The sequence below is a fragment of the Pipistrellus hanaki genome (genome assembly GCF_964339955.1).
Source record: "Pipistrellus hanaki genome assembly, chromosome: 7".
NCBI classification, from domain to species: Eukaryota; Metazoa; Chordata; class Mammalia; order Chiroptera; family Vespertilionidae; genus Pipistrellus; species Pipistrellus hanaki.
The window spans coordinates 67032816-67060070 of NC_140509.1; the positions used below are offsets into that span (position 1 = coordinate 67032816).

General features: G+C 41.2%; 1 protein-coding gene across 15 annotated transcripts in view; it reads left to right on the forward strand.

Annotated features, from left to right (window-relative positions):
* The window catches only part of MAP7 (microtubule associated protein 7), a 140077-nt gene extending 122588 nt beyond the window's left edge, over positions 1-17489 (forward strand). For 10 of the 15 annotated variants that reach the window (XM_084890675.1, XM_084890676.1, XM_084890669.1 and 7 more), the window contains 8 exons: positions 1450-1684; positions 2804-2975; positions 3226-3327; positions 4169-4219; positions 4318-4375; positions 6947-7049; positions 13510-13733; positions 16012-17489. In XM_084890675.1, coding sequence (XP_084746801.1) covers positions 1450-1684; positions 2804-2975; positions 3226-3327; positions 4169-4219; positions 4318-4375; positions 6947-7049; positions 13510-13733; positions 16012-16022 — 956 coding nt within the window. In that variant the 3' untranslated portion in view covers positions 16023-17489. Of the gene's footprint in view, positions 1-1449; positions 1685-2803; positions 2976-3225; positions 3328-4168; positions 4220-4317; positions 4376-6946; positions 7050-13509; positions 13778-16011 lie in introns of those variants that run through there. The other 5 variants (XM_084890677.1, XM_084890671.1, XM_084890674.1 and 2 more) reach the window with 2 other exon arrangements.
* Positions 17490-27255: the final 9766 nt, after the last annotated feature.

Genomic DNA, 27255 nt, shown 5'->3' on the forward strand with positions numbered 1-27255 from the left:
AACAATTTTTATATGACACATAGTCTTAGATCAGAAATTCAGTATTCCTTGTTGAAAATTGTCTTTATTCAAAGTTTTCTCCTTAACACTTAATTTGAAGATAATTTGAAGATTGAGGGTAGGAGCAGCGAAAGAATTGATGGCTCGAGGCAAATAGAGTTGTTAGAGAATGGGGGAGTCCAGTGTTTGCATGCAAAGAGAAGAGAAAGGCCAAAGAGAGTCCTGAACATAAAGAAAAACCCAAGGGAGTGGAAGGAGAAATGTAAATCTGGACAGGAGTGTCCGGAATGGCCAGTGCCAGAGCGCACTCCTTGCGGTGCCTCTGTGTGGCGCTCCCCGCTGTGCCAGCTCTCTAGGTCACTTTCCTGAATCTGAATAAGGTTAGAGAACTTCTGCCCCCATGCTGATCTTGGCATCAGGACTGACAGTGGGGATCGGGAAGTGTAAGGTAGAGGAGTGCCAGCTCCTGAAGTGGCTCTTGGCTCCTCCTGCCTCCGACCAGGACACAGCTCTGAGTAGACAAAGGGGAAGTCTTCATTGGGTCTTATCTTCCCAGCCTGTGTTTGGCTCGTGGCATGGATGCTGAGATGGTCAGCTTTAGTCCTCTAGTAAGGAATAATCACAAAAGAGAAGGATTTAAAAAAAAATTTAATATATTTTATTGATTTTTTTAGAGAGAGAAAGGGTTAGGGATAGAGAATTAGAAACATCGATGAGAGAGAAACATCGACCAGCTCCCTCCCTTGTAAATGCCCTTGACCGGAATCGAACCTGGGACCTTTCAGTCTGCAGGCCAGCGCCCTATCCATTGAGCCAAACCAGTCAGGGCAGATTTTTAAATTTTAATCAAAGGCAAATGGAAGGTCTCATTTTTTTTTTTTAATATATTTTATTGATTTTGTACAGAGAGGAAGGGAGAGAGATAGAGAGTTAGAAACATCGATGAGAGAGAGTCATCGATCAGCTGCCTCTTGCACACCCCCCACTGGGGATATGCCCGCAACCAAGGTACATGCCCTTGACCAGAATCGAACCTGAGACCCTTCAGTCCCCAAGCCGACGATCTATCCATTGAGCCAAACCGGTCCCGGCGGAAGGTCTCATTTTTTTTTGCTCAGGGTATAACTTCTCACAGAACCTAATGTGAGACTCTATGCTCAGTACACATTCGACATGACACATGTTCTTAACTGATTTAACTTGTATGAAAATGAGACTTGTTGAAAAGTGTCATCTTGGTTGGATGTCTCACATGTGCATGCAGCTTTTTGTTGTCTGTTGCTTGGTTACAGATAGAATACAGCGGAACCGTGAGAACACACAGTAATAAACATTCCCTTTTCTTTTATAATGATGAATCCTAGGTCTGGGGTGTAGGGAATGCTAGTTTTTGTTTTGTTTTTTGGGTTTTGTTTCCAATTGGTTTTCTCCTTGTATCTTTTTCTACAGTTGTTCCAGCCCCAGCTCCAGCCCCAGCCCCCACTCCAGCCTCCGTCCCAGCCTCGGTCCCAGCGACAGTCCCAGTACCATCACCAACTGTGACTGCCAGTGCTTCTCCTAAGACCTCGGCAGGCACCACCGACCCAGAAGAGGCCACAAGGCTGCTAGCTGAGAAGAGGCGGCTGGCCCGAGAGCAGAGAGAGAAGGAGGAAAGGGAAAAGAGGGAGAGGGAAGAGCTTGAAAGGTAAAGCAGTGGCATTGCTATGTGATATAGGGATATCTTCATAACTTGAATTCAGTCTTCAGTTGGTGAGAGAAGAGGTGGTAGCAAGTGAGAATGGTGAATGGGACTATTTCCAACTTACCTGGTGTTCCTGTAACTATTGATTTTTTAAAATCACATTTTCTTATTACACTGACAATACAACATTAATGAAGAAAGGTTTAAAGAAAAAAATCCACAATCTTAACCAATTTTCAATAATTGTATCATTTTGAATAATCCTTTCTAGTCTCTGTGAATAGTGTACAGTTAGTTATATTTTTTTCACATGTAAGTGTATATTTCACCAAATATATATATATGTATATATATATATATATATATATATATATATATATATATACACATTCACACACATATTTAAAGCCACAGTAGAGATACAGTTGTACCAGGCTGCGTTTGTTTGTTTGTTTTACTTAACATATCTCTAATCTCCATGTTCCTTCATTATCTTTCTCATCATTTTAAAGCTGAATAGTAAAAGTTCATGTTTTTATTTTTCCAGATAGAAGTCCTCTTAGCGGGTGCTAAGTGCCAGGTGATTGGGTGATTGCCTGCCAGACAATACTGCCAGGGACAGTTTGCTTAGTTGGTCTCCTTCTGGGGCTAGTAAGGCTAATAATGTCAACAAAATTGTTCTTCAAATAAGCAGAGCCGCACCCTGGGAGGATCGGCTGTCTTGGAGCTTGGTTCTGTCATCTTCCTCCTGTCCTGTGACAGAACATCCTGACCTTTGTTTATTGACAAAGATTGGGGGGTTGGGGGGGGGGGGTGAGAAAAGAGCCTCAGCCTTTAGAGATGGTTAAATTGCAGATTCTTTTACAAAGCAAGCTCTTCCCCACATATAAACGGTTGCATTTGGCCACAAGGCAACAGGAGACTGGGAAGAGGAGGAGGAGGAGGAGGAGGAGGAGGAGGTGGTGGCTTCCCAGTCTGCTCGGAATGGCAGGGAATGTATCCTGTGGAGCCTTTTCTGCCAGGCTCTGAACAAACTGTGCAGGCAGTAGCCACACTCCCGAGCCCCTCTCCCCACGGAATTCCCCTCAAACATATCTTTGTTTGGTTCTTCTCTTTCTCCAGACAAAAGAGAGAGGAATTGGCTCAAAGGGTGGCGGAGGAGAGAAGCCGCCGGGAAGAAGAAGCCCGCCGGCTGGAAGCGGAGCAGGCCCGGGAGAGGGCCGAGCAGCTGCGGAGGCAGGCGGAGGAGCGCGAGCAGCGCGAGCGGGAGGAGACGGAGCGTCTGCAGAAGCAGGTGGGGCCCCTGGGCGCGGGGCGATGCATCTCAGGGCTGCCGCTTGCCAGGATGGGTCGGGGTCATCCCTGATGGGCAGAGGAAAACGGGCAGTGGATCGTCAAAATTGCTCCGAGTCTTGTGCATGCGCTCATTTTCTGCACTTTGTCCACCTGCTCTCTCGCCTCCACCCCTGGGCACCCCGAGAGATTGGGGCAGCAGACCAAGCCTGCCTGTTTGTAAGAAGCACCTGCCCGCTTCTTGTTTCTAGAAAGAAGAAGAAGCTCGTGTCCGTGAGGAAGCAGAGAAGGCCCGGCAGGAACGGGAGAAGCATTTCCAGAGAGAAGAGCAGGAGCGCCTGGAGAGGAAGAAGGTAGGGGAAGCCTGGGACGCTAACAGTTCTGGATCCTTCTAGACTGGAAGCCATCCAAAGATGTAGAGACTAGCTTATTGCCATCAGAAAACACGTGTTCTGCCCATTCCGGACAAACCAAAGTGGCTCTCGATATTAAAAATCTCTTCCAGCCCGCCGGCGTGACTCAGTGGTGGAGCGTCAACCTATGAACCAAGAGTCATGGTTCCAGGTTGCAGCTTGATCCCCAGTGCAGGAGGCAGCCGATCAATGATTCTCTCTCATCGTTGATGTTCCTCTCTCCCTCTCTCTCTCTCTCTCTCTCCCTCTCTCTCTCTCTCTCTCTCTCCCTTCCTCTCTGAAAGCAATAAAGATTTATTAAATCTTTTTTAAAAATCTCCAAAGAAATCACCATGACATAACCCTTCAAAAAGTTATGTCCAGCCGAAACCGGTTTGGCTCAATGGATAGAGCGTCGGCTTGGGGACTGAAAGGTCCCGGGTTCGATTCCGGTCAAGGGCATGTACTTTGGTTGCGGGCATATCCCCAGTAGGGGGTGTGCAACAGGCAGCTAATCGATGACTCTCTCTCATCGATGTTTCTAACGCTCTATCTCTCTTCCTTCCTCTCTGTACAAAATCAATAAAATATATATTTAAAAAAAAAAGTTATGTCCAATTTATACGGTTTAAGGCAGTTCTAACATTTCGGAATAACTCCAATTAAGACAAAGCAGGGAGAATTATATTTTTCAAAATAGCAGGTGTGTTTAATGACCTGCTATTTGTTTGTTAAGTGAAATGTGCCAGGACAGCTTTCTTCCTATATCTGATCTGTTCCTTCATTTCTTCCTTTCTTATAGCGACTTGAGGAGATTATGAAAAGAACCAGGAGAACAGAAACTACAGATAAGGTATTGAGATGGCCATTTTTAGCTCTTCTTAATGGCTTTTTTTTATTTCACTTGTCACTTTAACATTAAAAAGTCTTTTTCCTTATTTTCTTTGGTAGAAAACTGTTGATCAGAGAAATGGAGATATAGCCAAGGGAGCTCTCACTGGAGGAACAGGTATTTATTTCAAAGAACTCAATCCAAATATAGAATTTTTTAATTGACTTTCTAGAGGTCAAGATGGTCATTGGTGGATTAAAAAAAAAAAACACAAAAAGATATAATTGATTCACAGAAGCTTAGGTGTATGTCATCTAATCCACACATTTTCTCCTAGGTAAAACTCTAGCTTTTCTGGACAATGTTTTTCCACATTTGTTTATACACAAATGGAGTACTTAATATCTCAAGTCGTTATGTATGTCTTATATGTATCTGTGTGTGTATGTGTAGATAGATTTGTATCTATCTGTATATATACCTATATATGGCTATATAGATAGATATATTATGTATACATGTGTACACATAAACTTTTTTCTTTGCATTTATAAAATTAAATTTCATTTAAATATACATATTTTTGGCAAATTGTACGTATGGCAATTCTCAAAAAGGAATTTAAATAGTATTTCTTTTAGTTCTGACTTCAGAATACAGTTAAAATTAAAAATCTGTTACAGTTTCATTAGAAAGTTATTCATATGCTATAGACAGAGAGATTAATTTCTTGGGGGTTTTAAATCAGATCTGATCTAAGTAAAAATAACATTGTTTTAGTACTCAGATTCAGTTAGTATTTACTAAATGCCCTTTTTGTGTCAGGTACATTCTATATGCTTTTGCTTATTGAATTTCCACTGCCGCCTTGTGTGGGAGAAGGGGCTTTTATTTTGGAGTCAACAGCATTTCCAGAGACCTGCTATGTGCCAGGCCCAGGAGTAGGTGCTAGGATTCAGTGTGACCAAGACAGGCAGGTCCTTTCCTCCCAGGGGCACTCACATTGAGTGACAGGCCAGTTTGCACAGCTGGAGTCCACGTCACCAGCTGCTAATGCTCTTCCCTCCGTGTTCCCACGTGGTTTTCGTGACTACATACGGGTGGTTGTAGGTAGCTCCTCATTCAAGTCTTCCTCTTTCCTCACATGTAGTATCAACATGAAAAGAAAGAACCAGAGATACCTCAGTTTCTTTTTCTGTTTCATTGTCAAGATCAGAGTAAAGGTCAAATGAAATGATTTATGTGAAAGAATATTCTCTGTCAATTATGGAGGTTTTCAAATGTAAAATATTTGCATTGTAGAATTAAGTTTTATTTCAATGGAAACTATCCTAGTTTCTCTGGTCATGATTGCTTGATAGTGGGGTTTTCACGCTCTGTTAAAGATGCCCTAATTGTATTTGTTTGAAGAATAGCCCTAGTGGTTACATATTTATACCATTGCATTTTTAGCAGGTGTCTTTGAGAATGCTGTACTAGATAGGTTGTAAGGAGGCATAGCACCCAGTGAGCCATTAGAATGGGGGTATCGGGATGTAAATTGCACCAGCTCAGGATTATTTGAGGGGCTGATGCTGTAGTGTATGCATGGCCTGGCTCCATATTGTTATTTGTTTATTTTTCCCCTCCCTGCTGTTCCTTTACCAATTCTTTCAGTATTCTTTGTACCTCAATCTAAGGATGAACAGAAGGCAAGAAGGAAGGTTAAACTTGTCAGTTGTTACATCTTTATTTATCAATACTCATAAAAGATTGGTTTGAGTTAATACCACTAAAAAGAGGCCTGAGATTATCTGCTAACAAGTATTTCTCCCCTGTTGGTCCCACATCTGGTTGAGGGCTAAATGGTGTTAACAGTGCTCCAAAGAGAATTCTAGGGTGGGTGGGCAGGCAGGTGAGTTTACAGACCCATCCAAAGTCTTCTCCAAAGCTGCCTATTACCAGCTTCGCAAATGTTGGCAGCTTTTAAAGTTATCAATCACTTCTTCAGTTACCAGACTCTTTGTGCCTCTGACAGGTTTATTGAATTTGTGCCAGGGTGTTGAAATAACACTTTTTTAGAATTACCTCAGTTATTTTCTCACATCAAACTAAAACCATAAACTGCACAAATTTCCCTGCAACTCTGACCTCTGTGAAGGTTTACCAGACATTCAGTAACCCTGTCCCCAGCTTTAGAATAAGTCATCAATATTGCTGGCATAAGCTAGACTCTGACATAGAGCACTGAATAACCAGGTGGCACAGTCAGGTAATGTTCATGAAATCCCTAACATTCTAAGCGTGACTAGAACCAAACTGAGTTTTGAAACATATGTATATTTTTTTTTATCACTGAACGTATTTCACGGGGATTTGTTTACTTCTTCAGTAAAGAAGTTCAGCGACAGTCTAATCAAGGCAGCTTACTGCAATCGTCATCACTTGCTTTGCTTTCAGTATTACATACCATTTGTCCGGTGTCAATTCAGTGCAAGCAAAAATAATAACACTGGTTTTCACTTACAATGTGCCGGAAACCATTCTGAGCACTTCACGTGTGTTAATACATTTACTTCTCACAGTAGCCTGTGAGGTAGGCACTATCCATGAGGAAACTGAGGCACGGAGTGTCTGTCACTTGCCCAAGTCACACAGCGGATAACTAGCAGAGCCAGTACCGAAATCAGGCGTTCCAGCTCCTGGGGTGTGTGGGTTTGACTGTAGGGGACTAATAACCCTTTGTTCCATCTTCTTTGCCACGTCCAGCAGTCTCTGCCCTTCCGGGTACGATGAACTCTCCAGGAAATGGAGACCCAGCGGCCAGCCCACATGTGGATACCTCACACCAATTGAAAGTATCTGTGGACAGGTGAGTCAAGCAGCTGGGGCCTTTTATACGGATATGCATTAGAACTGACACTACTGTTTTTACCCCCAATCCAATCCCACCAGAATTTTCTGGGCGTGCTGAAATTTCAGAGTTTTAACATTAGGATTTATTTTTATCTAGGTTCATTAATTTTTTAAAAATATATATATTTTATTGATTTTGTACAGAGAGGAAGGGAGAGAGATAGAGAGTTAGAAACATCGATGAGAGAGAGTCATCGATCAGCTGCCTCTTGCACACCCCCTACTGGGGATATGCCCACAACCAAGGTACATGCCCTTAACCGGAATCGAACTCAGAACCCTTCAGTCCCCAAGCCAACGCTCTATCCATTGAGCCAAACCGGTTTCGGCAAGGTTCATTAATTTTTGGTTGAGCTAGTAATTCTGTGAGAAAGGGAAAATATTTTTTTCTTGCATCTTTAAATATGATGGTGAGGGTTTTGTGTGACTGTTAAAGAAAATTAGAAGGAATAATTTACTTTTCTCTGTTTATATTTAACACGATCTAAACCATATATATAATATTTATTATAAAATGGTATATAAATTTTTTTTTACTATACTTTTAATGAGACAGTGTTTGTTTCACAGTCAAATTAATTTCTATACCAGTAATTCTTATGCTATCTTAGTAGAGTGGGATTTATTGAAGATTCAAACAATTGCTAACAATCAAGAAAGGAGCAAGTATTGAAAGGTTGCCTTTCTCTTTCCTTGCATTAGACATCATAAGACACTCAAAAAACAGTCATAGCTGTATCTAAAAACACAATCATGAAGAACTTGAGAAATAGTTGTAATAATGTGCAAATGTTCAGCTATGACTTATTTTCATTTTCAGAATTTAATTATTTAATGAGTTTTCCAGTTTCTAATGCCAGAATCTCTGCTAACATCAGGAAATTGACAGTCCTCCAGTTACTTTTTTAAATCTAAAAATATATACTACATACCGAAACCCGTTTGGCTCAGTGGATAGAGCATCGGCCTGCGGACTCAAGGGTCCTAGGTTCGATTCCAGTCAAGGACAGTACTTTGGTTGCGAGCATATCCCCAGTGGGAGGTGTACAGGAGGCGGCTGATCGATGATTCTCTCTCATCGATGTTTCTAACTCTCTATCCCTCTCTCTTCCTCTCTGTAAAAAAATCAATGAAATATATAAAAATAAACAAATAAATAAAATACATACTACACCTTTTATAGCATGATTGACAGCAATGAAAAGATGTCATCTGAAGATGTCCACAAATCATATCTATTAACCTCTTTCTGTGACAGTGAAATATTTGTTATTTTGCCCACTATAATACCAAAGATAATAATATTCCTTGAGAGAGATCTTAATGATAAGCTTTCAATTCTTTTGAGTAAATTTATTGTCATAATTACCTAACATGTATATTAAATGATACTTTATTCCTTTAGTTATAGTTTGTTCTTCAGATAAAATATTTGTTTCCACCTGCTGTAATTTATGTTCAATTCATTAATTTCAGAGATTCTTAGAAAGGAATGAAAAACATCACAGAGTGAACGCCATCATTATGATAAAGAATAGGCCTATTAAGCCACTGTGTAACCTAAGTTAATTTAAACATTAACTGACTGCCTTCAAAGGTAAAATCACCAAGTTACTAATCATTATATAAGAACCTGAAACAGCCGAAACCAGTTTGGCTCAGTGGATAGAGCGTCGGCATGTGGACTGAAAAGTCCCAGGTTCGATTCTGGTCAAGGGTATATACATTGGTTGCGGGCACATCCCCGGTAGGGGGTGTGCAGGAGGCAGCTGGTCGATGTTTCTCTCTCATCAACGTTTCTAGCTCTCTATCCCCCTCCCTTTCTCTCTGTGGAAAATCGATACAATATATATTTTTTTAAAAAAAGAAAAAGAACCTGAAACATAAATTTACTATGTAAAATAATATAGATAATAGAATTATATTTTTTTTTAGCCTCCTCCACACACAATTTATAATTTAAACAAACAGTACTGTGAACTTAATGGTGTCATCCATCTTTACCCAAGTAATAAACTGCCATGTGTCAAGCATGTAAGATGATCCCTGTCAAACAACTAGGAGAAATACAAGCATATGCCTTTTCTATTCTTTCACCTAACAATACAGGCAGATCCAGATTAGTATCCAAATATAAACATTGGGATATAATACAAAAATCACCTTAACAAATTTAATCCTTTGGCTCCAGTGTGTCTCCCCTTTAAAGGAAAAAAGAAACTATTTGAGAGCTATTTTATTTTTACAAATGTAAATTTAGGCTTAAAAAATTGATAGCTATTATCTATCTGGAAAGCCAAAACAACAAATCACAAATTGAAGTTAAAAATAACACTGCTTAGCCCTGGCCAGTGTGGTTCAGTTTTTGGAGCATTGTCCCATGCACTGAAATGTTTCTGGTTCATTTCCTGGTCAGGGCACATGTCTAGCTTGTGGATTCGATCCCCAGTGGGGGAGCATGGGAGAGGCAGCCGATAGATGTTTCTCTCATACATCGATCTTTCTCTTTTTTTTCCTCTCCCTTCTCCTCTCTACAATCAGTAAAACTTTTTCTAGGGAGAGTATTAAAAATAAAATAACACTGCTTAGACCAAGAACATTCAAATTCAACAAGTCATTGTGAAGAATGCTATTTTTCCAGAATTAAGTCAACCTTATACATGTGGTACTGACCAAGCCCTTTTGCTTTAGGGATGTTTATGCTACCGTGATTTGCTGATGATTCATTCCACCCATTGCATTTCTCTATTTAATCTGCTCTAAAACCTCAGGTCTCCTCAGATAGTGTGCCATGACGGCACTTGACTTTTCTACCTGGCACTAACACAATGTTTATTTACCCAGTGAACCTAGTTCATTTGTCCTTAGCCCTTGCACCTAAGCTGATACCGCCTCTTATCAGTATACTCTGGAGTACAAATGCAAAATGGAGCACTAAATCATGCAATAAGACTCAACTTTGTGACAGTCAGCCCTGTTTATCATCATACTATTCTTCTGTTGATTTAAAAAAAATTACCAGTAAAAAACATAAATTTGTAAAAATTCGTAGAGACTTGGACATCAGTTAGAAAAACATCACCCATTACTGAATGACCCTGGCCTGTAGTGAATGCTTACTGTGCTTGCTAAGTTTATTCTCCTTTGCTTGGGACACAAACTTTGTAGCCTAAGAAACTCTGCCTCCCTTCATTATTTTTAAATTTATCTCCCTTAAATTTCTCCATAGCAATCTAGAAAAATCTATATTTTCACTTTGCATCAACTCTTGTATTAACAAATACATCAAAAGAAGTGCACAAACACATGCTGATTTATGCCTCTAAGGTGCCGTGTCCAAAAGACACACAGTACACTGACGGGGTGTAGCTGCACTGTGACATTGTAGAAAAATGCTCTTGTGTTGTATCTGGTATCCCATCTTTCTATGCCTCACATTTTATTAGTCTTGTTTTCACCATCGAAACAAGAAATCAATGTCACCAGGAAACAGTTTACAGTGATTCCAAGATCTGTTACTTCCGTTGTGACTGACAGCTCACTATCTTTTAAGGATGGTTCATTGTAGAGTTCTTTAATCTCACTGCTTTTACCTTGCCTGTGTTGAATGACTTTTCCTCTTATACTCAAGGGGTTATTCTTATAAACTTTATTTGCATACCTACATTTTCATCCTGCACACCTTCTAGATTATTATTAAAGCAGTCTTAGCACCGATCGTTGGACTCTCTGCCACTCATATTCTTCCATCTAGAGAAGGACCTACTTATACCTCCCTCTAATACCCTTCCCTAAGGCAGTTTCTTACTCATGAGTACACATTCGCTTTGTTTGTGTACATCCCCTCATTTTTAAAGTTTTGCACCTGAAAACCTGTTAAAGACTTTAAAATTACAAGTAAGTCATATCTATTATGTTTTTTTATTCCCAATTTCAAGGTAACCTTGAAATCACTTATCCAAGTCATAGTTTCCACCTCAGTGCATTATGTTTAATGAAGCATCCCACAATCTTCAGAATGATTCAACATATGCCTTAAATACCCTACTACACACCCAATGTAGTTACAGATGCCTCCAGCTTGCCCGCCGTGAATTAAATCACAAATTGCACATTCCCAGGGCCCCTTCCAAACACCTTGATGTGGTCCGTACTCTGTGGAAATCCACCGTGACAAATGCTATCAGCACTGTGGTCCGGTTTGTTTTCACTAGAAAATTCCACTCAGAATGAATACCTTTAGTTCAGAATGGGATAAGTTTCGCTTTTCCTAACGTCTCCTGTACCTAATAATACATTGGTTTGCTTTCTCTTCAAGAAAAATAAATGAATGCTGTGAACTAGGTTACACTCGCCATACCCACCCCCAGAGATGTGGTAATGGCCTCCTCAGGTTGCTTTTGTAGCTGGCAGAAGCAGCAGTTCCTGGAGCAGAGAAACTCCCTGACGTTCACTCCTGACCTTGAGGGTCCTGAGTCACATGTCTAACCTCTCTGGTTTCTTTGGCTCTCAGCTTTTGGTGTGCAATCCTCTTAAAGCCTGAAGACCATTACCCTTGCCTGACAGGCCCCCCACTAACAACAGGTAGAATTGAAGAGGATTGGTGTTACCAAAATTCTGGCCAGCTTTCAAAGAAATATGTAAACCTGAGCAAGGATGATTCTTCTCCAGAAGCCCTTTTTGAAGAGAGTTTTTATAGAGGGAAGTGCCCATTAATAGAGGAGAGTGTTTTTTTTGTGAATAGGAAACTTGCTTTAGAACAGGAAACAAAGGATAAATGTGTAAACACAAGGGGTGAGGCAGGAAATTTCTTTAAATCTCTCAGGTCATTCTGATTCTTCCACGCCCAGCTGAGAATCTCTATTCCAGAAGCTAAAAACTCATGGGTATAACAGGCTACTATCTTACTGTCCTAATACCCCAGAAGAGATGTTATGCTGTTCTTAGCCCTATGGGGCTATCACTTCAATCCAATGTTTCTTCTCTCAAGTAAGGGATTTGTAGTAACTTTGGTGTTTAACCTAATGGTTTTCCTCCAAATCTGAGGAGTTTATCATTGTATTTAGAGGGTCTTTTCTTTCTTTCTTTCTTTCTTTCTTTCTTTCTTTCTTTCTTTCTTTTTTTTTTTTTTTTTTTTTTTTTTTTTTTGTGTGTGTGTGTGTGTGTTTGCCTAATTAAAAAGTAACATGCCACCGAAACGGGTTTCGCTCAGTGGTAGAGCGTTGGTCTGCGGACTGAAAGGTTCCAGGTTCAATTCCAGTCAAGGGCATGTACATTGGTTGTGGGCACATCCCCAGTAGGAGGTGTGCAAGAGGCAGCTGGTTGATGTTTCTCTCTCATCGACGTTTCTAGCTCTCTATCCCTCTCTCCTCCTCTCTGTAAAAAATCAATAAAATATATTAAAAAAAAAAAAAAGTAACATACCCAAGCCCCTATCATGCAAACAGAAAAAGATTTGTCACTTTTTATAAATTATTTGTTATAACATGATAATAAACATTAAGAAAAAATAAGGCCCTAGCTACAATAAGTGGTTTGGACTATCAGATCGCTGCCATGGTCCCAGCCCTTTTCTCTGGATTTTGGACTGAACAAGCGAAGTACACAGGCTTTAAGAGGCTTGCATTCAGCTCCAACCTCCAGAGTGGACAAAGAAAGGGAATTCAAAAGCTGGTGCTCTTATTCTGAGAGTATACACAGATGCATAACCCTAGTGATTTCAGTTTCAGTGTTCTAGTTTCTGCGGGTCAGTGTCATCTGAACATTTAATAATTGCTTACCCAAAACATACGGCCCAATTATTCCTCTAATTGCTGACAAGTAAGAGTGGGTGGGGTGGCCCGGTAGGAGTGGGAAGGGGAAATGAAATCAGCTGTTGACACAAGTCTGGGGTTGGCTTTGCCATGGCAGCTTGTTAGCACACGCCGCCTACAAGGGCAAGGCAGTTGAGATGGCCAAGGAATGAGGGTTTTGCAGATGCATTTCTCTGCTTTATCTTTTGCCAAAACTTCTTAAAATTTCTTTGGGATGAGAATCAGGACTGTTTCCCTGGTTACAGAAAGCCCATTGGTACTGGGGAAGAGTAGGAGGATGGGAGTGGCAGCCCAAGTACTTGGAAGGGCAGGTGTTAAGCATGTGTGCGTGTGTGTGCATGCATGTGCGTGCTCATGCAGACTACGATGATGCCAAACCTCCTCTCCCCTCCTTGGTGAAATACCAGAAAAGCACCATCATGCGCTGAGTTTGTGTAACATTTTTATGTTTTTCTTTCATTGCTCTTTTACAAATAATTTTTCCAAGTACCTTGCAGTGCCTTGTGACATACTTAGGACGGGCATCTTTATTGTTTTTCTAGAAGAAATGTGTTTTTGTTTTAACATGAATTCATTTTAATTTTGATTTTTTTAATTTCCCAGTACTCCCAATTTGGAAAAACAGCCAAATGAAAATGGAGTCTCTCTAGAGAATGAAAATTTTGAAGAAATCATAAACTTACCTATTGGATCTAAGGCATCCAGATTAGATGTCGCCAACAGTGAGAACCCTGAGATTCCTTTGAATCCAATTTTGGCCTTTGAGGATGAAGGGACGCTTGGGTCCCTGCCTCAGGTGGATGGTGTTCAAACACAACAAACTGCAGGTAAGCTTGCCCCGGATTCCCTTCAGTAATCATCAGATCTATGTGGCACCCAAGAGGGCATGGACCTCCTTCAGTGTGATTGTGGCACACATTGTCCTTCAATGGACCAAATAAGCCACAAAGTCAAGTTTGTGCAGGGATCATAGAAATTGGATTTTGAGTTGTATTGGACAATTTCTAAGGCCCCTGCTAGGCTCCCACTCAATGTGGAAATTCAGCATGCAACACCCTTTGCCCAGCAAGGGTTAGATAAAGACATACACTTAATGCCTGATCGTAACTTGGGGACCATTGGGCTAGTTCTGCCCACTAGAGAAACTAGTTGTGTGTTTTTTTTCTCCATCTTCCCCAGATTTTCAGATATTTGAAGATTGCCATCATGTTCTCCCATTATTTTTCTCTTGTTTGGGTTAAGAAACCTGGACCATATACTATTGTCCTTTTTACATGTAAGAAGAGAGTTACGGCCAAAACGGGTTTGGCTCAGCTCTGTAAAATATCAATAAAATATAGTTTTAAAAAAAAAAAGAAGAAAAAGAAGAAGAAGAGAGTTATGAGTTAGGTAATGGAACCATATTCTGAACTGGGAACACAAGAATATTCCATTCCTTGTTGAGTGACTGTAACTGTTATTAAAACTGCCAGTGTCTCCCTTTTACTCTTTCTATGGGATCACAGAATATTTGTACAAATCTGAAGTATTTGTACAAGATCAATAGTTTTACAGGACTCAAGGAAATGAGTACCTCAAAAGTTACCAACTTGCCGAAACCAGTTTGGCTCAGCGGATAGAGCATTGGCCTGCGGACTGAAAGGTCCCAGGTTCGATTCCGGTCAAGGGCATGTACCTTGGTTGCTGGCACATTCCCGGTAGGGGGTGTGCAAGAGGCAGCTGGTCGATGTTTCTCTCTCATCGATGTTTCTAGCTCTCTATCCCTCTCCCTTCCTCTCTGTAAAAAAATCAATAAAATATATATTTTTTTTAAAAAAGTTACCAACTTAGTGGTCATAGCAACTCAACAGCATGGTCCCATAAATCCTAAAGACAAGTAGGATAAATCCAGCTCCATCTTTTATCAAATCTCTTATTCTATCAACCTCTCTTCCCAGCAGATCACTTTGATGTATTAACCAGCATCTCTTTATTATACTATTAATAACTGAGCTGGCCAAATTCAACATGTTTAGATGGAGTCATGAAGGAATTATCTGTAGTCAAATTCTATATCTATATCTATCTATCTATCTATCTATCTATCTATATATATATATATATATATAGAGAGAGAGAGAGAGAGATAGATATATAGATATAATTTTATTAATTTTGTACAGAGAGAAAGAGAGAGATAGAGAGTTAGAAACATCGATGAGACTCATCGATCAGCTGCCTCTTGCACACCCCATACTGGGGATATGCCCGCAACCAAGGTACATGCCCTTGACCAGAATCGAATCCGGGACTTTTCAGTCTCCAAGCTGACACTCTATCCATTGAGCCAAACCGGTTTCGGCAAATTCTTTTTTTTTTACATTCCATCGGTGAACTTATAACAAATACTTTCCACTTTAAATTGTTGAAAAAGCCAGTATTGAACCACCTATCCAACTAAGTCTTTTTTTTTTGCTTCTCTATTGCTTCAGAGTATAACTTCATTTTAGTGATCCACTTTTCTAGACTGTAAAAGGCAGCCGTAAGGTCCATCCCAGGTTTGACTTTCTGATTGTTAAGCCTCTGGGAACAGTCTGGTTACTTGCATGTTGGTAGAAATACTGCTGGTACAGCTTCACAGAGAAAGCAGGAACACCTGAGATGATTCTCTGCTTCACTTGCCAGGCCTTAAATCATCACCTTTTGATTTATCTGTCACTCGGTTCTCACTGTGCCCACCCTTCTAGACCTTCCCTAAGAAAGTAATCCAATGTCTGTGAGTTTAAGTGATGTAAGGTTTCTTTTGGGGTCATGACTATTTATTGACAGACATTTATTTAATCTCCAACATATGTTTGTAGATGGAAGCATCAGTTACCAAGGACACAAAGACAGATGTAAGTCCTTAACCTCAGAGAAAGCTTAACTTGAAGTAAAGGACATGTGCTTTCCTATTGGTGATAGAATTCATTTAAAATATGTGATTGTGGATCCTGATGAAATTGCCTATTCTTAGAGCATGGTAAAGTTTTAGAAATGTAAGATATAATTACCAGAGTATTCTTTAAATAAGACTTTAAATAAGTATATTAACCGGTTCTTTTTTTTTCCTGTCTCCTAATATAGAAGTTATATGAGCATTTCTTCTGAAGAACCAAAGCTGAAACTTATAAGAATTTCTACAATTAAAGAAATTCCTTCCATGCTATAAAGGAGCATCCCCCATCCTCCAGTTTTCTAAAGATTTCTGACCATCATTTTGCAAAGACTTTATTAAAACCAGCTAAAGACAACAGACTGGATAGCTTTTCTAATAATTTTCGCCAATAGAAAAAAAGAAATGCTCCTGTTCTTCCGTACTTTAAATGGCTTTTTCCCGTGAGCTCCTTTTAGCAAATCAAGGGTTGTTGTTTTTTATTCATCCTCTGTAAAAGAAATGGGCTGACTTGGCATGACTTTTCACATAGATACTTTGATGTTTAAAAGCTAGCAGGTAAAATTGGCACAAAAAATTTACCTTTTACAATACAATACTTGAAAAACAAGTACCTCTTTGCTCTACAAGTAGAGGGAGTAGGAGAGGTGTTTAAATCAAGCCTGTTTGTTTAAATAATAGTGCAAAGAGCTCTATTTGTAGAGGCAAATTATAGGCAGATTACCAGGTTCTTGTAAATGCAACTTGTACGTGGACATTCTGCAAACACAGCAGTCACATTCTTGCATCTCTTTTTCCAAAGGCATACTAAACATTTTTTAAATGTGAAGGGGGAAATAATATACATTATTTTTTCAGAGCAAGAAAATAATTTACTGTCCTCCTAAATAATGTATTTATAAAGTTTTTCCAGAAAAACTAATCAAATAAATTAGAGTAATCTGACAACAGTGCAGATTTGATTTATTAGATTCATTCCTTATGTTACCATGAGAGAATGTTACTGATGATTCAGGGTTATTTCCAAAGTCTGTGTATTGCTGCTGTCCCCAGTGATGGTGGGACTTGTCTTTGCCTTACCTGATGTCAAATTATGTTGGGGGGAGGGGAGTAAAGACTTACTATTTCTTTAAATAAAAAAAGAATTTGGTTTTGCTCGTTTAAGAGCAATGAAAAATGATGGGATGTTGACTGTGTTTGGCACACAGGACACTGCAGGACACCGTTATGAATGTCCTTCTGCGTGGCATCCATCAGCTTTCACTTTTCATTCTTCACTTTTGCTGCTGAGCTTAGCTGTACAAACTTGCACTTTCTTTTACTAATATGAATTCCATTTTATTTTACCATTTGAGAGGCTACGAATAACTAAATATTGAAGGAGAGTGAAAACATGTTTTTATGTGGAGTGTATAAAAAAAGTAAACTTCTACCACTGTAGTGTATTGGTTTTTATTAAAAGAGAGATTGGTTAATCTATTAGATTGAATGAGAGACTATTCATTTGTTGGACTATTTCCTTAAAATCCAAGCATATCATCTTTAGTAATACAGTAGCTGTAATTTGTTAAAATGTTAATTTGGGGTTTTTCCCTATACCCAGTTGTCCATGTACACATAATCATATTAAAAAGATCTATTTAACAAAGTGGTTTTATTTGTTTAAATCGATCCAGCATGAAACACCAAATGTGTTTGACATAGTTTTACTTTTAGGTTTCTCATAATTTCACTCAGGTTGATTCTTGAGTTTCAAATTGCCCTTTATTTGTCCTCAAGGACATTTTTTCTCAGCTTCTTCTGAACAGGTTTATACAATAGATTTATTTAAAATTAGAGCAATTTTCTATTTTGGCTTTTTTTATTTATATTTTTAAAGTTGAGCAATCATTAGCAAACTGAAAGCTTTGTGAGTAGTCAAGTTATAATTAGAAGTGGTATAAAGTTGTTAACTCTGTCTTAAGAATGACACTGCCAAAGGATGACCTTGACCTGAATGGCTGAATTGCTTTCTGTCCAGCTCCTGAAGGTCAGTTAAGAGTTCTCACAGAGGTTTGCAGAAGGCACTACATTAAGGGCAGTGCTCAGGGATCAAATATGGCCCTCTCCATGGAATGAGGGTGGATGGACTTTTAATTCTCCTCCACCTCATTGCAGACTATCTAGGCCAGTTTAATTACTGATCACAGATTCATTTGATAGATTAATTGCCAGATTTTACTGGATGGTAAGGCTATATGTCTCTTGCATAACCTGGTGGTATACTATAATTAAAGCAAAACACAGTTCTTTCACATGAACAAATATTAGCAAGCAAGGCCACAAAGCTTGGCGAAGATTCTATGACCTTAATCACACAGTCACCTTGACTGAAGGATTTACAGTGAAGCAGAACAGTGTATTCTGAAGGCCCGAATGGGAAACCTAAATGGATCAGCAAAAGTCTTAAATATGTGGGGTTCAGGAGAAGGTGGCAGAGGGGCAAATAGCTCTAGACTCGAGGAACTAATCAAAAGTCATGAGCTTGCAGAATCTGCCATATTCTTATACCCCATTTCATGCATTTTTTGTCTCTAAAAGTCTAGGCAACGACTTACCTTTCAACTTCCTCTCTGTAAAAAAAATCAATAAAATATATATATATATATATATATATATATATATATATATATATATATATATATAAAAGATGTTTACAACATTCTCATAAGTTTCAACCTCAATTACATGCACCTGAACTCTATCAATCCCCCATCACTCAGGCACGTGGGGCCAGGTGTTCGGACCATAGGTTCAAGCTTACAACTACAGCTGTTGGCTATAATTGTGCTGGAAGGGCCCTGCCCTCCAAGCTGGGACCTGCACGTGGCCATGAGAGGACTGTGCCCTCTCCTTAGTCCGAGGCTTGAACCTGTCCAAACACTGTAGCTGCCCTCCACAGGTTTGAATACCGGGTCTGACACCTGTGAGCCATCTGAGGCTTGGTAAGTTACCTGTGTTCTCCAGGTCTCGATTTCTTCATCTGTACATGGGAGAATATTGCCCATCTCATTGGGTTGTCATAGTCATTACAAAAGTTTAATTAAATGAGAAGTGTGCATTTCTAACACATAGTAGTTATTCTATAAATGTTAAATTTTTTTAGGACACTGCTGCAGAGGTGGGAATTCACCATTATTTTTCAATAGTGGCCTTAAGTTTCTCTTAAAAATAAATACGTTATCCATTCTAGGTATTATACAGAGCAAGCTAAACATATGAGATCTCATTTCTCTAGAACTTATTACAATTTTAGAGTTTCTAATCATTTCTTAGCGTTACTATATTATTGTTTAAATTCCTAATCATTCCTGCCTCCATCCCTCCCAAAATGTTTTTTTTTTTTCAAAAATAATTATAGTTACTTTATATTTTTATGTGTTGGGAGGCACTTCTTGACATCCACTGACAGAATGGGAATTATCTCGTTGGCCGCAGGGATGACTATAAATGTTTCTGCAGACGTTACATTGGCCGGCCCTCAGGAAGTGCTATAGGAAGGCTGGATGGCACAGCAGGAAGTTGCTTAGAGGAGAATTAAGCAAATCATGTTCAGACTGTATCTAACGATTCCTTCTCCCTTCTAAAGTGAGTTGTCTGACCAACAGATATGAGAGAAAAGGGGGGTTAGGAAAGCAAGAGTTTGGAGCTCCTTATTGTCATTGAGGGTCAGGATGGGCCTTGGTAGGTTCTATTGCTCACACTAGAGTCATCCTCCCACCCTCAGAATGGCTAGCAGGAACCTGCCTCTCTCGGAGTGGCACCTGCCCGAGGCTGTTGATGTTGCCAACTGGCACGACCTCTGGCTGGAAAGTCAGTATCCCAGACTTTCGGATGTTTGGGTTTAATTGGGGGAGGGTTGGAAAAGGTAAATGGGGAAACAACATCGACTGACATCATCTTGCAAGGTAAGAACGGCAAAAATAAATAAAATTACTCTCAAGGTCACTATCAGTCGCCCATTCCCCAGGCCATACATCTACACTGACATGTCAGGAACTGGGTAAGCACACAGTGTACATCTTTCCCATGCCGGATTAAGCTCCTGTCACTGTGGTAGCTGGCTTGATAACACTCCATTTGGGTTGCCTTTCTCCTTACCTGACCTCTATTCTCTGAGAATAGCGTTCCCTTTACCAGCCAGGTCGACTACTTGTTCTCAAATCCTTTTTATAGGGTTGGCCTCCTGGGAAACTGGAACTAAGGTTATTATGCTAAGGTCTATTAGCATAACTATTATAAATAAGTAACATTTTATCCCCTAAAATAAGAGTAAGAACGCAGCTCTTGTTCTTCAATAAATGAATAAATTCAACTTGGAAAACTCATTCAAGTGTTCTCATTCTCATTACATCACATATCCACCAGTCAGTGACAGATATTTGCAGCATAATTCAGTGTTTACCAGCTATAAATTAACAATAGTGAACATGTTTTAACTTCTGGGTGGATGTAGACCTGTGATCATCTGTGATCACACAAGTGTTTCCATCATTATTTTTAGTTTTCATCTTCAGGCCCATGGTTCCTAGTGTTGAATTCTCTCTTCTCACCTGTGTACTGATGTCCCAGATCCCTTGTACTGAGATCACTACATTTTTTTTTAAAACCCTACTCCTCTTCACAGTCCTTGAAGTCTCTCATGGTGTGATCATTCCCAATCCCCAGCATCTCTGTGCTGCTTCTGCTGAGTTCTGGGAGAGCTGGAGTACTGAGTTTGTAGCATTTTCTGAAAGAAAAAATCAAAATGAAAAAAAAAAAAAATCAGACAACCTTTCTAATAACATGTTAAACTCAGAAAATTGTTAACATTTAAAAAAAATTGCTATTGCTACTTATATAAAATGCTAGTCAGAAAAGGGATATATTTTTTTTCAGATGTTTTTATAGGGATCAAGTAGAAGAGGTATAGAAATATGAATAGCTAATGAAATAAATGCTGTGTTTTGTAAAGAAATATGAAGGCAAAAATAAAGTCAGACACTAAGTAAAGTGGTAAAGACAGATATTAATAATATACTATTGCAATAAGTGAAAGAGGTGATTTGGTATCTTTAAAGGGAATTAGGAGGGAAGGGGCTGAGCAGGGACTCAGTTGAGTCAGGGACGTGAAACATTAGACAATGTTGGAAAAGTATGATCCATGTGAGCCCCATCAGGGTTTGCTAACTGGCTCATCAAAGTTAGGCTTCTGCCCTTCCACAGAGCTTTATTTCTGTGAAATTAAACCCTTAGTTTCCAAGTTCCTATTTCCTTTCATCCCACCAAGGAAAAACTCCAGCTGTGCCTTCAGTAGGGCTAAGATCAAAGCCATGGCCCAGAGTTTTTGTTCTATGTTGGAGCATTGTCCAATCCAGCATCAGGCTAGCTTAGTTTGTGTTCCCAGCTGCAGTCCATCAGTCCATTGCGTGTGGTGTCTGCATGACTATGTGCCACGCAGCTATTAGGAACACCAGCAAGGGCAAGGAAGCAGGAGAAAACCCAGAGGGAAAGAGAGCAATAAGAGTCAAAAGTGCCAAGTGAGATCGAACTCCTTTGTCTAAGGTATTATGTATTCCCAAATTTTCATAGACTTGTATTGGCTCCACCCCTCTAGTCAGTGATCTCTGTTCCCAGGTTTGATTGGCAGCAAGTAATTTCCCTACATCATCCCAATTCATTGCACATGTACCCATTTTCCCCTTGGTTGGACCCCTTCCCCCAGTGATCTGCAGGGAATGGACCAGTGGTCCTCTGGGGAGTGTAAAGTTGCAGCTTTCTGGTGAAGCAACCCAGATAGCCATACGTATAATGTCTGGCCTTCCTTTTCCTCTTTTCCTCCTTTCTTATTTTTAATAACTAATTACAATTCATATATATATATATATATATATATATATATATATATATAATCTAATAAAAAGAGTAATATGCAAATTGACCATACATCTACTACCTCACACAAGCAGCGCCCACCAGCCAATCAGGAGTGAGTATGCAAATTAACCCAACCAAGATGGCTGTAGCCATGGAGTGAGCAGGAGGCTTGGCTCTGCTCAAGGCTACAAAGTTTCAATTATAGAAGATAAATAAACCCCAGATACCAGGGCCTCCACTTGGGTCACCGGGGGCTGTGGCCAGCCTGCAAACCACCGCAAACCCCTCACACAGGCTGCCACACACTCCAAGAGAACCCCCACCCTGATCCAGGACACCTTCAGAGCAAACCAGCTGGCCCCCACCAGGTGCACCTGGTCTCTATCCTATGTAATAAAAGAGTAATATGCAAATTGACCATCACTCCAACATACAAGATGGCTGCCCAGTGTGGTCAAAGATGGCTGCCCCCATGTAGACAAAAGATGGCCATGACAAGATGACCAGCAGGAGAGGGCAGTTGGGAGAGACCAGGTCTGCAGGGGAGGGCAGTTGTGGGTGATCAACCCTGCAGGGGAGGGCAGTTAGGGGTGACCAGGCTGGCAGAGGAGGGAAGTTGGAGAAGACCAGGCCTGCAGGGGAGGGCAGTTAGGGGTGATCAGACCTGCAGGGGAGGGCTGTTAGGGTCAATTAGGCTGGCAGTGGAGCAGTTAGGCATCAATCAGGCTGGCAGGGGAGCAGTTAGGGGGTGATCAGGCTGGCAGGCAGAAGCAGTGGGGCAATCAGGAAGGCAAGCAGGCAAGTAGTTGGGAGCCAATAGTCCTGGATTGTGAGAGGGATATCTGACTGCCCTACCTGGATTGGGCCTAAACGGGCAGTCAGACATCCCTTGAGGGGTCAGATTGGAAATGGTACAGGCTGGGCTAAGGGACACATAGAAGCCCAGTGCAAGAAATTCATACACGAGTGGTGTTCCTCAGCCTGGCCAGTGATTAGGGCTGATCAATGCCATCTCACCCAGTCTCAATTGGCCAAACCCCAGCAGCAAGCTAGCATACTGATTGAAGCATCTGCCCCTGGTGATCAGTGTGCATTATAGCAACTGGTCAAGTGGTCGACCCAACAGTAGACTAATCAGTTGGACACTTAGCATATTACACTTTTATTATATAGAATATATACTAGAGGCCTGGTGCACTAAATTTGTGCTCTGGGGATGGAAGGTTCCTCAGCCTGGCTTGTGCCCTTTCACAGTCTGGGAGCCCTGTGATCAATCACCCCAAAGGGATAGGCCCTGCCCACTCAGCCGGGACTCCACAATGGTACACCCACAAACAGAAGCCCTCCCCACCCACTGCAGCCTTCCAGTTGGTGGCCTGAGCCTTCCTTTTTGGGGCACTTATGGAGCCCCCCGATTAATTGATCACCCCAGCAGCCATTGACCTGGGCCTCCTTCTGCAGGGTGATGATGGGGCAATGGCTGGGCCTCCGGTCAATTGCATCACATCCCCCTTGGCTGGCCTGGCACCAGTGAGTTTCATAGTGTGGTCATCCAAAAGGACATCTGGAAGGATGTCTAGAAGGTTGTTTGGCTGTCTGGTCTAATTAGCATATTTTTTATTATAGATAATAATAAAAGCATAATATGCAAATCGATCAAATGACCAAACTGCAGAATGACCATCCAGATAACCTTCTGGACAACCACACTATGACATGCACTGGTGCCAGGCCAGCCAATGCAGGTGCGATGCAATTGGTTGGGGGGCCCTGCCATAGCCCCCAATCACCCCACAGAGGGAGGCTCAGGCCACCAGCCATGGGCTATTGATGTGGGGGGCAGGGGTGCTCCACAATCACCTCCAAGAGGAAGGCTCAGGCTACCCAGCTGACACTGCTGCAGAAGGTGGGTGGGGCCTCCTTCTGTGGAGCAATTGATCTGGGGGCCCCGTGATTGATCGCCCCACAGAGGGAGGCCCAGGCCACTGGCCAGCAACACTGTGGCAGGTGTGCAGGGCCGGTCAGAGATCACCCCACAGAGGGAGGCCCAGGCCAACCAAGCGATTGCACCCCACGCCTGTTTCCCACAGAGGGAGGAGACCAGTGACAAGGGGGTGGGAGAGGGAAGGCAGCGATGCACAGATGGCAAGCAGTGGCAGCAGCAGGGGTGGGGCCAACTGCCAGCAGCCAGGGGATGGAAAGCCCCAATAGGCTCTGATAGCCGACCAGACCTAGGGACCCTACCTAAGGGGTACCGGATTGAGAGAGGGCACAGGCTGGGCTGAGGGACACCCCCAGCGTCCTGCATGAATTTTGTGCACCAGGCCTCTAATATATATATATATATATATATATATATATATATATATATATATATATATATATATATATATATTATATATTATATATTATATATTATATATTATATATATGCATTTATTTCTTAGCTCTGAGGGGGCCAAAAACACATAACCTGAATTTAATGATGATGAAACATCAGGCAATGCCAAAATAAAGATCATTTTACAAAATAGCAGGCCTGAACTCTTAAAAAACATTAAGGCCATGAAGATAAGGAAAGACAAAAACATCTCCATATCAAAGAAAGCACATCAACTAAATGCAACCTATACTCCTAAAAGAGAATATTGGAACAATAGGCAAAACAAATGGGGTTCTGAATTAATTGGTGGTAATGCATCAATGTTAATTTTCTGACTTTCATAGTTCTGCTTTCATAGGTGAGAGAGTACTCTTACTAGGAACTACACACTGAACTATTAAAGGGTACTAGGGCATATGCCTGTAATCCTCAAATAACTTAGAGGGGGAAATATATGTAATATACATATAAGAGATAAGTGTGTGTGTGTGTGTGTGTGTGTGTGTGTGTGTGTGTGCAGCTCAAGAGAGAGGGAGAAAGAGAAAGAGAGAGAGAGAACCAATGATGAGGCAAATGTAACAAGTTAAGAACTTGGAATCTGTGTGACAGTAGATGGGGGTTCTTGGTGCTGTTTCTGTAATTTTTTTCTAGAATATGAAATTATTCCAAAATAAAAGCTAAAACATATATGTATACAAGTTTGGAATACTCTGTTTCTTCTGCCTGTCATTAGCACATAAAATAGATGACAATTTTGACCTGTTGGATTCCTGTCACCTCTGTGCCATAAACAGACACTATAATCTCAAGCAAGTAATTCAGTAGCAATGGCTTCCATCTATTGAGGTCTTATTCTGTGTGGAGATAGTGCCAAACCACTCTATATACATTATACCATCCACCCAGCAAAGCCACGAGCTCAGGGGGCTAAGGATCTGGCCCAGGAAGACACAGCTATTAAGAGACAGGAGCAGGCCGTGACTGCAGGCCTGCCTCATGCTCGGCTCAGGCTAACTGCATGCAGTGCAGCTGCATGGGTTTGTAAAAAGACACAATTACCCTAGGGCAGTGTTCTGCAAACTCATTAGTCAACAGAGCCAAATATCAACAGCACAACGATTGAAATTTCTTTTGAGGGCCAAAATTTTTAAACTTAAACTTTTTCTAATGCCACTTCTTCAAAATAGACTCACCCAGGCTGTGGTATTCTGTGGAAGAGCCACACTCAAGGGGCCAAAGAGCCGCATGTGGCTCGTGAGCCGCAGTTGGCCGACCACGGCAGTAGGTGACTGCCAAACCTCCTCTTAGCACTATGATTCTATTAAACACATTTCCAGGTTCCTTTGCCGAGGATTATCATTCATTTGGTATGATTGTGAGGGTGTTCCAGGCGGCTGTTACTGCCCAAACCCCTTTGTCAATTCTTCACACAAGTAATTGTTTCTTTGTTTGAAAGGTATAAAAGCTGCCTGCCTGCCTTGGTCACTCTGAGCCTCATATTTCTATTAGCTCCCATATGACGGGCAAAATTAAATTTATTTTTCTCCTGTTAATCTGTCTTATGTCAATTTAATTAGTAAGCCAGCCAAAGACGCTAGAAGGGAATAATGGAAAAACTCCCTCTCTTTTCCAGTATTTTCTTTTTTTTTTTTAAGATTGTTTTTGGGTTTCTTTGTTTGTTTGTTTGTTTGTTTTTACATTTTTATTGATTTTTACACAGAGAGGAATTGAAACGTCAATGAGACAGATACATCGACCAGCTGCCTCTTGCACACCTTCAGCTGGGAATGTGCCCGCAACCAAGGTACGTGCCCTTGACTGGAATCGAACCCGGGACCTTTCAGTCCGCAGGCCAATGCTCTATCCACTGAGCCAAACCGGTTTCAGCTCTTTATCAGTATTTTCTATTGACCTGCAGGTAGGTGGCCAGCACCTCCCTCCCGGGTGTCTTGCTGGGCGGTAGCACTTCTAATGCTGAAACATCAGAGCTGCTCTCTTAGGAGGAAACCAGGTTGTGGGCATGATGTATGGGCCCTGACCACATGATCTGGTGTGCAGGGACAGTCGTCGCTGTCCAGGCTGAATGCTGATAGACCCCCTTTCACTCTTCAGAGGATCCCTGTTTGGTCATAGAGTCTGTCATCAGGAGGCCAGAGCCCTTCTTCCTGGTTGTAGCTGTCAGACACACACACACACACACACACACACACACACCGTGGGCTGTCTGTTTCCTATGCACCCTCTCTCCCACCCTCCCCTCCCCAGTTTGTCCCTATCTCTAGGCAGCATATCTCTGATCAGACCACATCACACTTTGTCTCCAAAACTACCAACACCTGGTGACAATCATTTATAGTTTCACTGAATACCAGCAGAGATCTACCTGCCAACCGAAGGAGCTTCATACATTCGGTCTTAAAATCACACACACCGCTATCACTCTTAATGTCAAACCCAATTCTTTCCTTGTTAAAGCATCAGGTTGTTTATAGAAACCCTGAGTGCCTTGTGCTGATGGCTTCCCTTTGTATCATGATCGCCTGACTCCGAGATATAATTCTCTCTAATGCTGCAGCTCAGACTGGGTTCTCAGCCTGCATCCTGGTCCTCTCTTGATAATGACATCATCATTCACGCTCCAGCTCGAAGTGACAAGGGTTGCCATGACAAAACAAATAGGCTTTGCTGGCAGAGGCTTTTGTAGGTGGGGTGCGTATCCTGTGTCTCGGGCTTTCAGGGCTGATGAAATCAGACTGCCTGGCAGCCTGGGAATAACAGTAAAATAGAGAAGTCCCGGGCAGCTGACAAGATATTTTAAAAACATACATCAAGGCAGTAAGACCTTGAAAACAAAGCCATTATTTATGCTTCTCAGGCCTGAAGAATCCTGATGTTTAATTAGAAAATGTTTTCTTCCTATTCTAGATACAAGCTCTAATGGGACAAGAACCGTGTAAGCGAGCAGAGGGTCAACAATCACATGAACAATAGCAGCCATTTGTCAAGGGCCCGCTTTGCACCAGACTCAGGGACTGTGCAGCATTTTGAATCCTCCCAGCAGCTGGTGGAGGTAAGTGTCATTATTCCTATAACAAAGATAAAGAAACCGGGCTCTGGACTGGGATTTGAAGCCAGGTTACCTTGGCTCCAAAGCCTG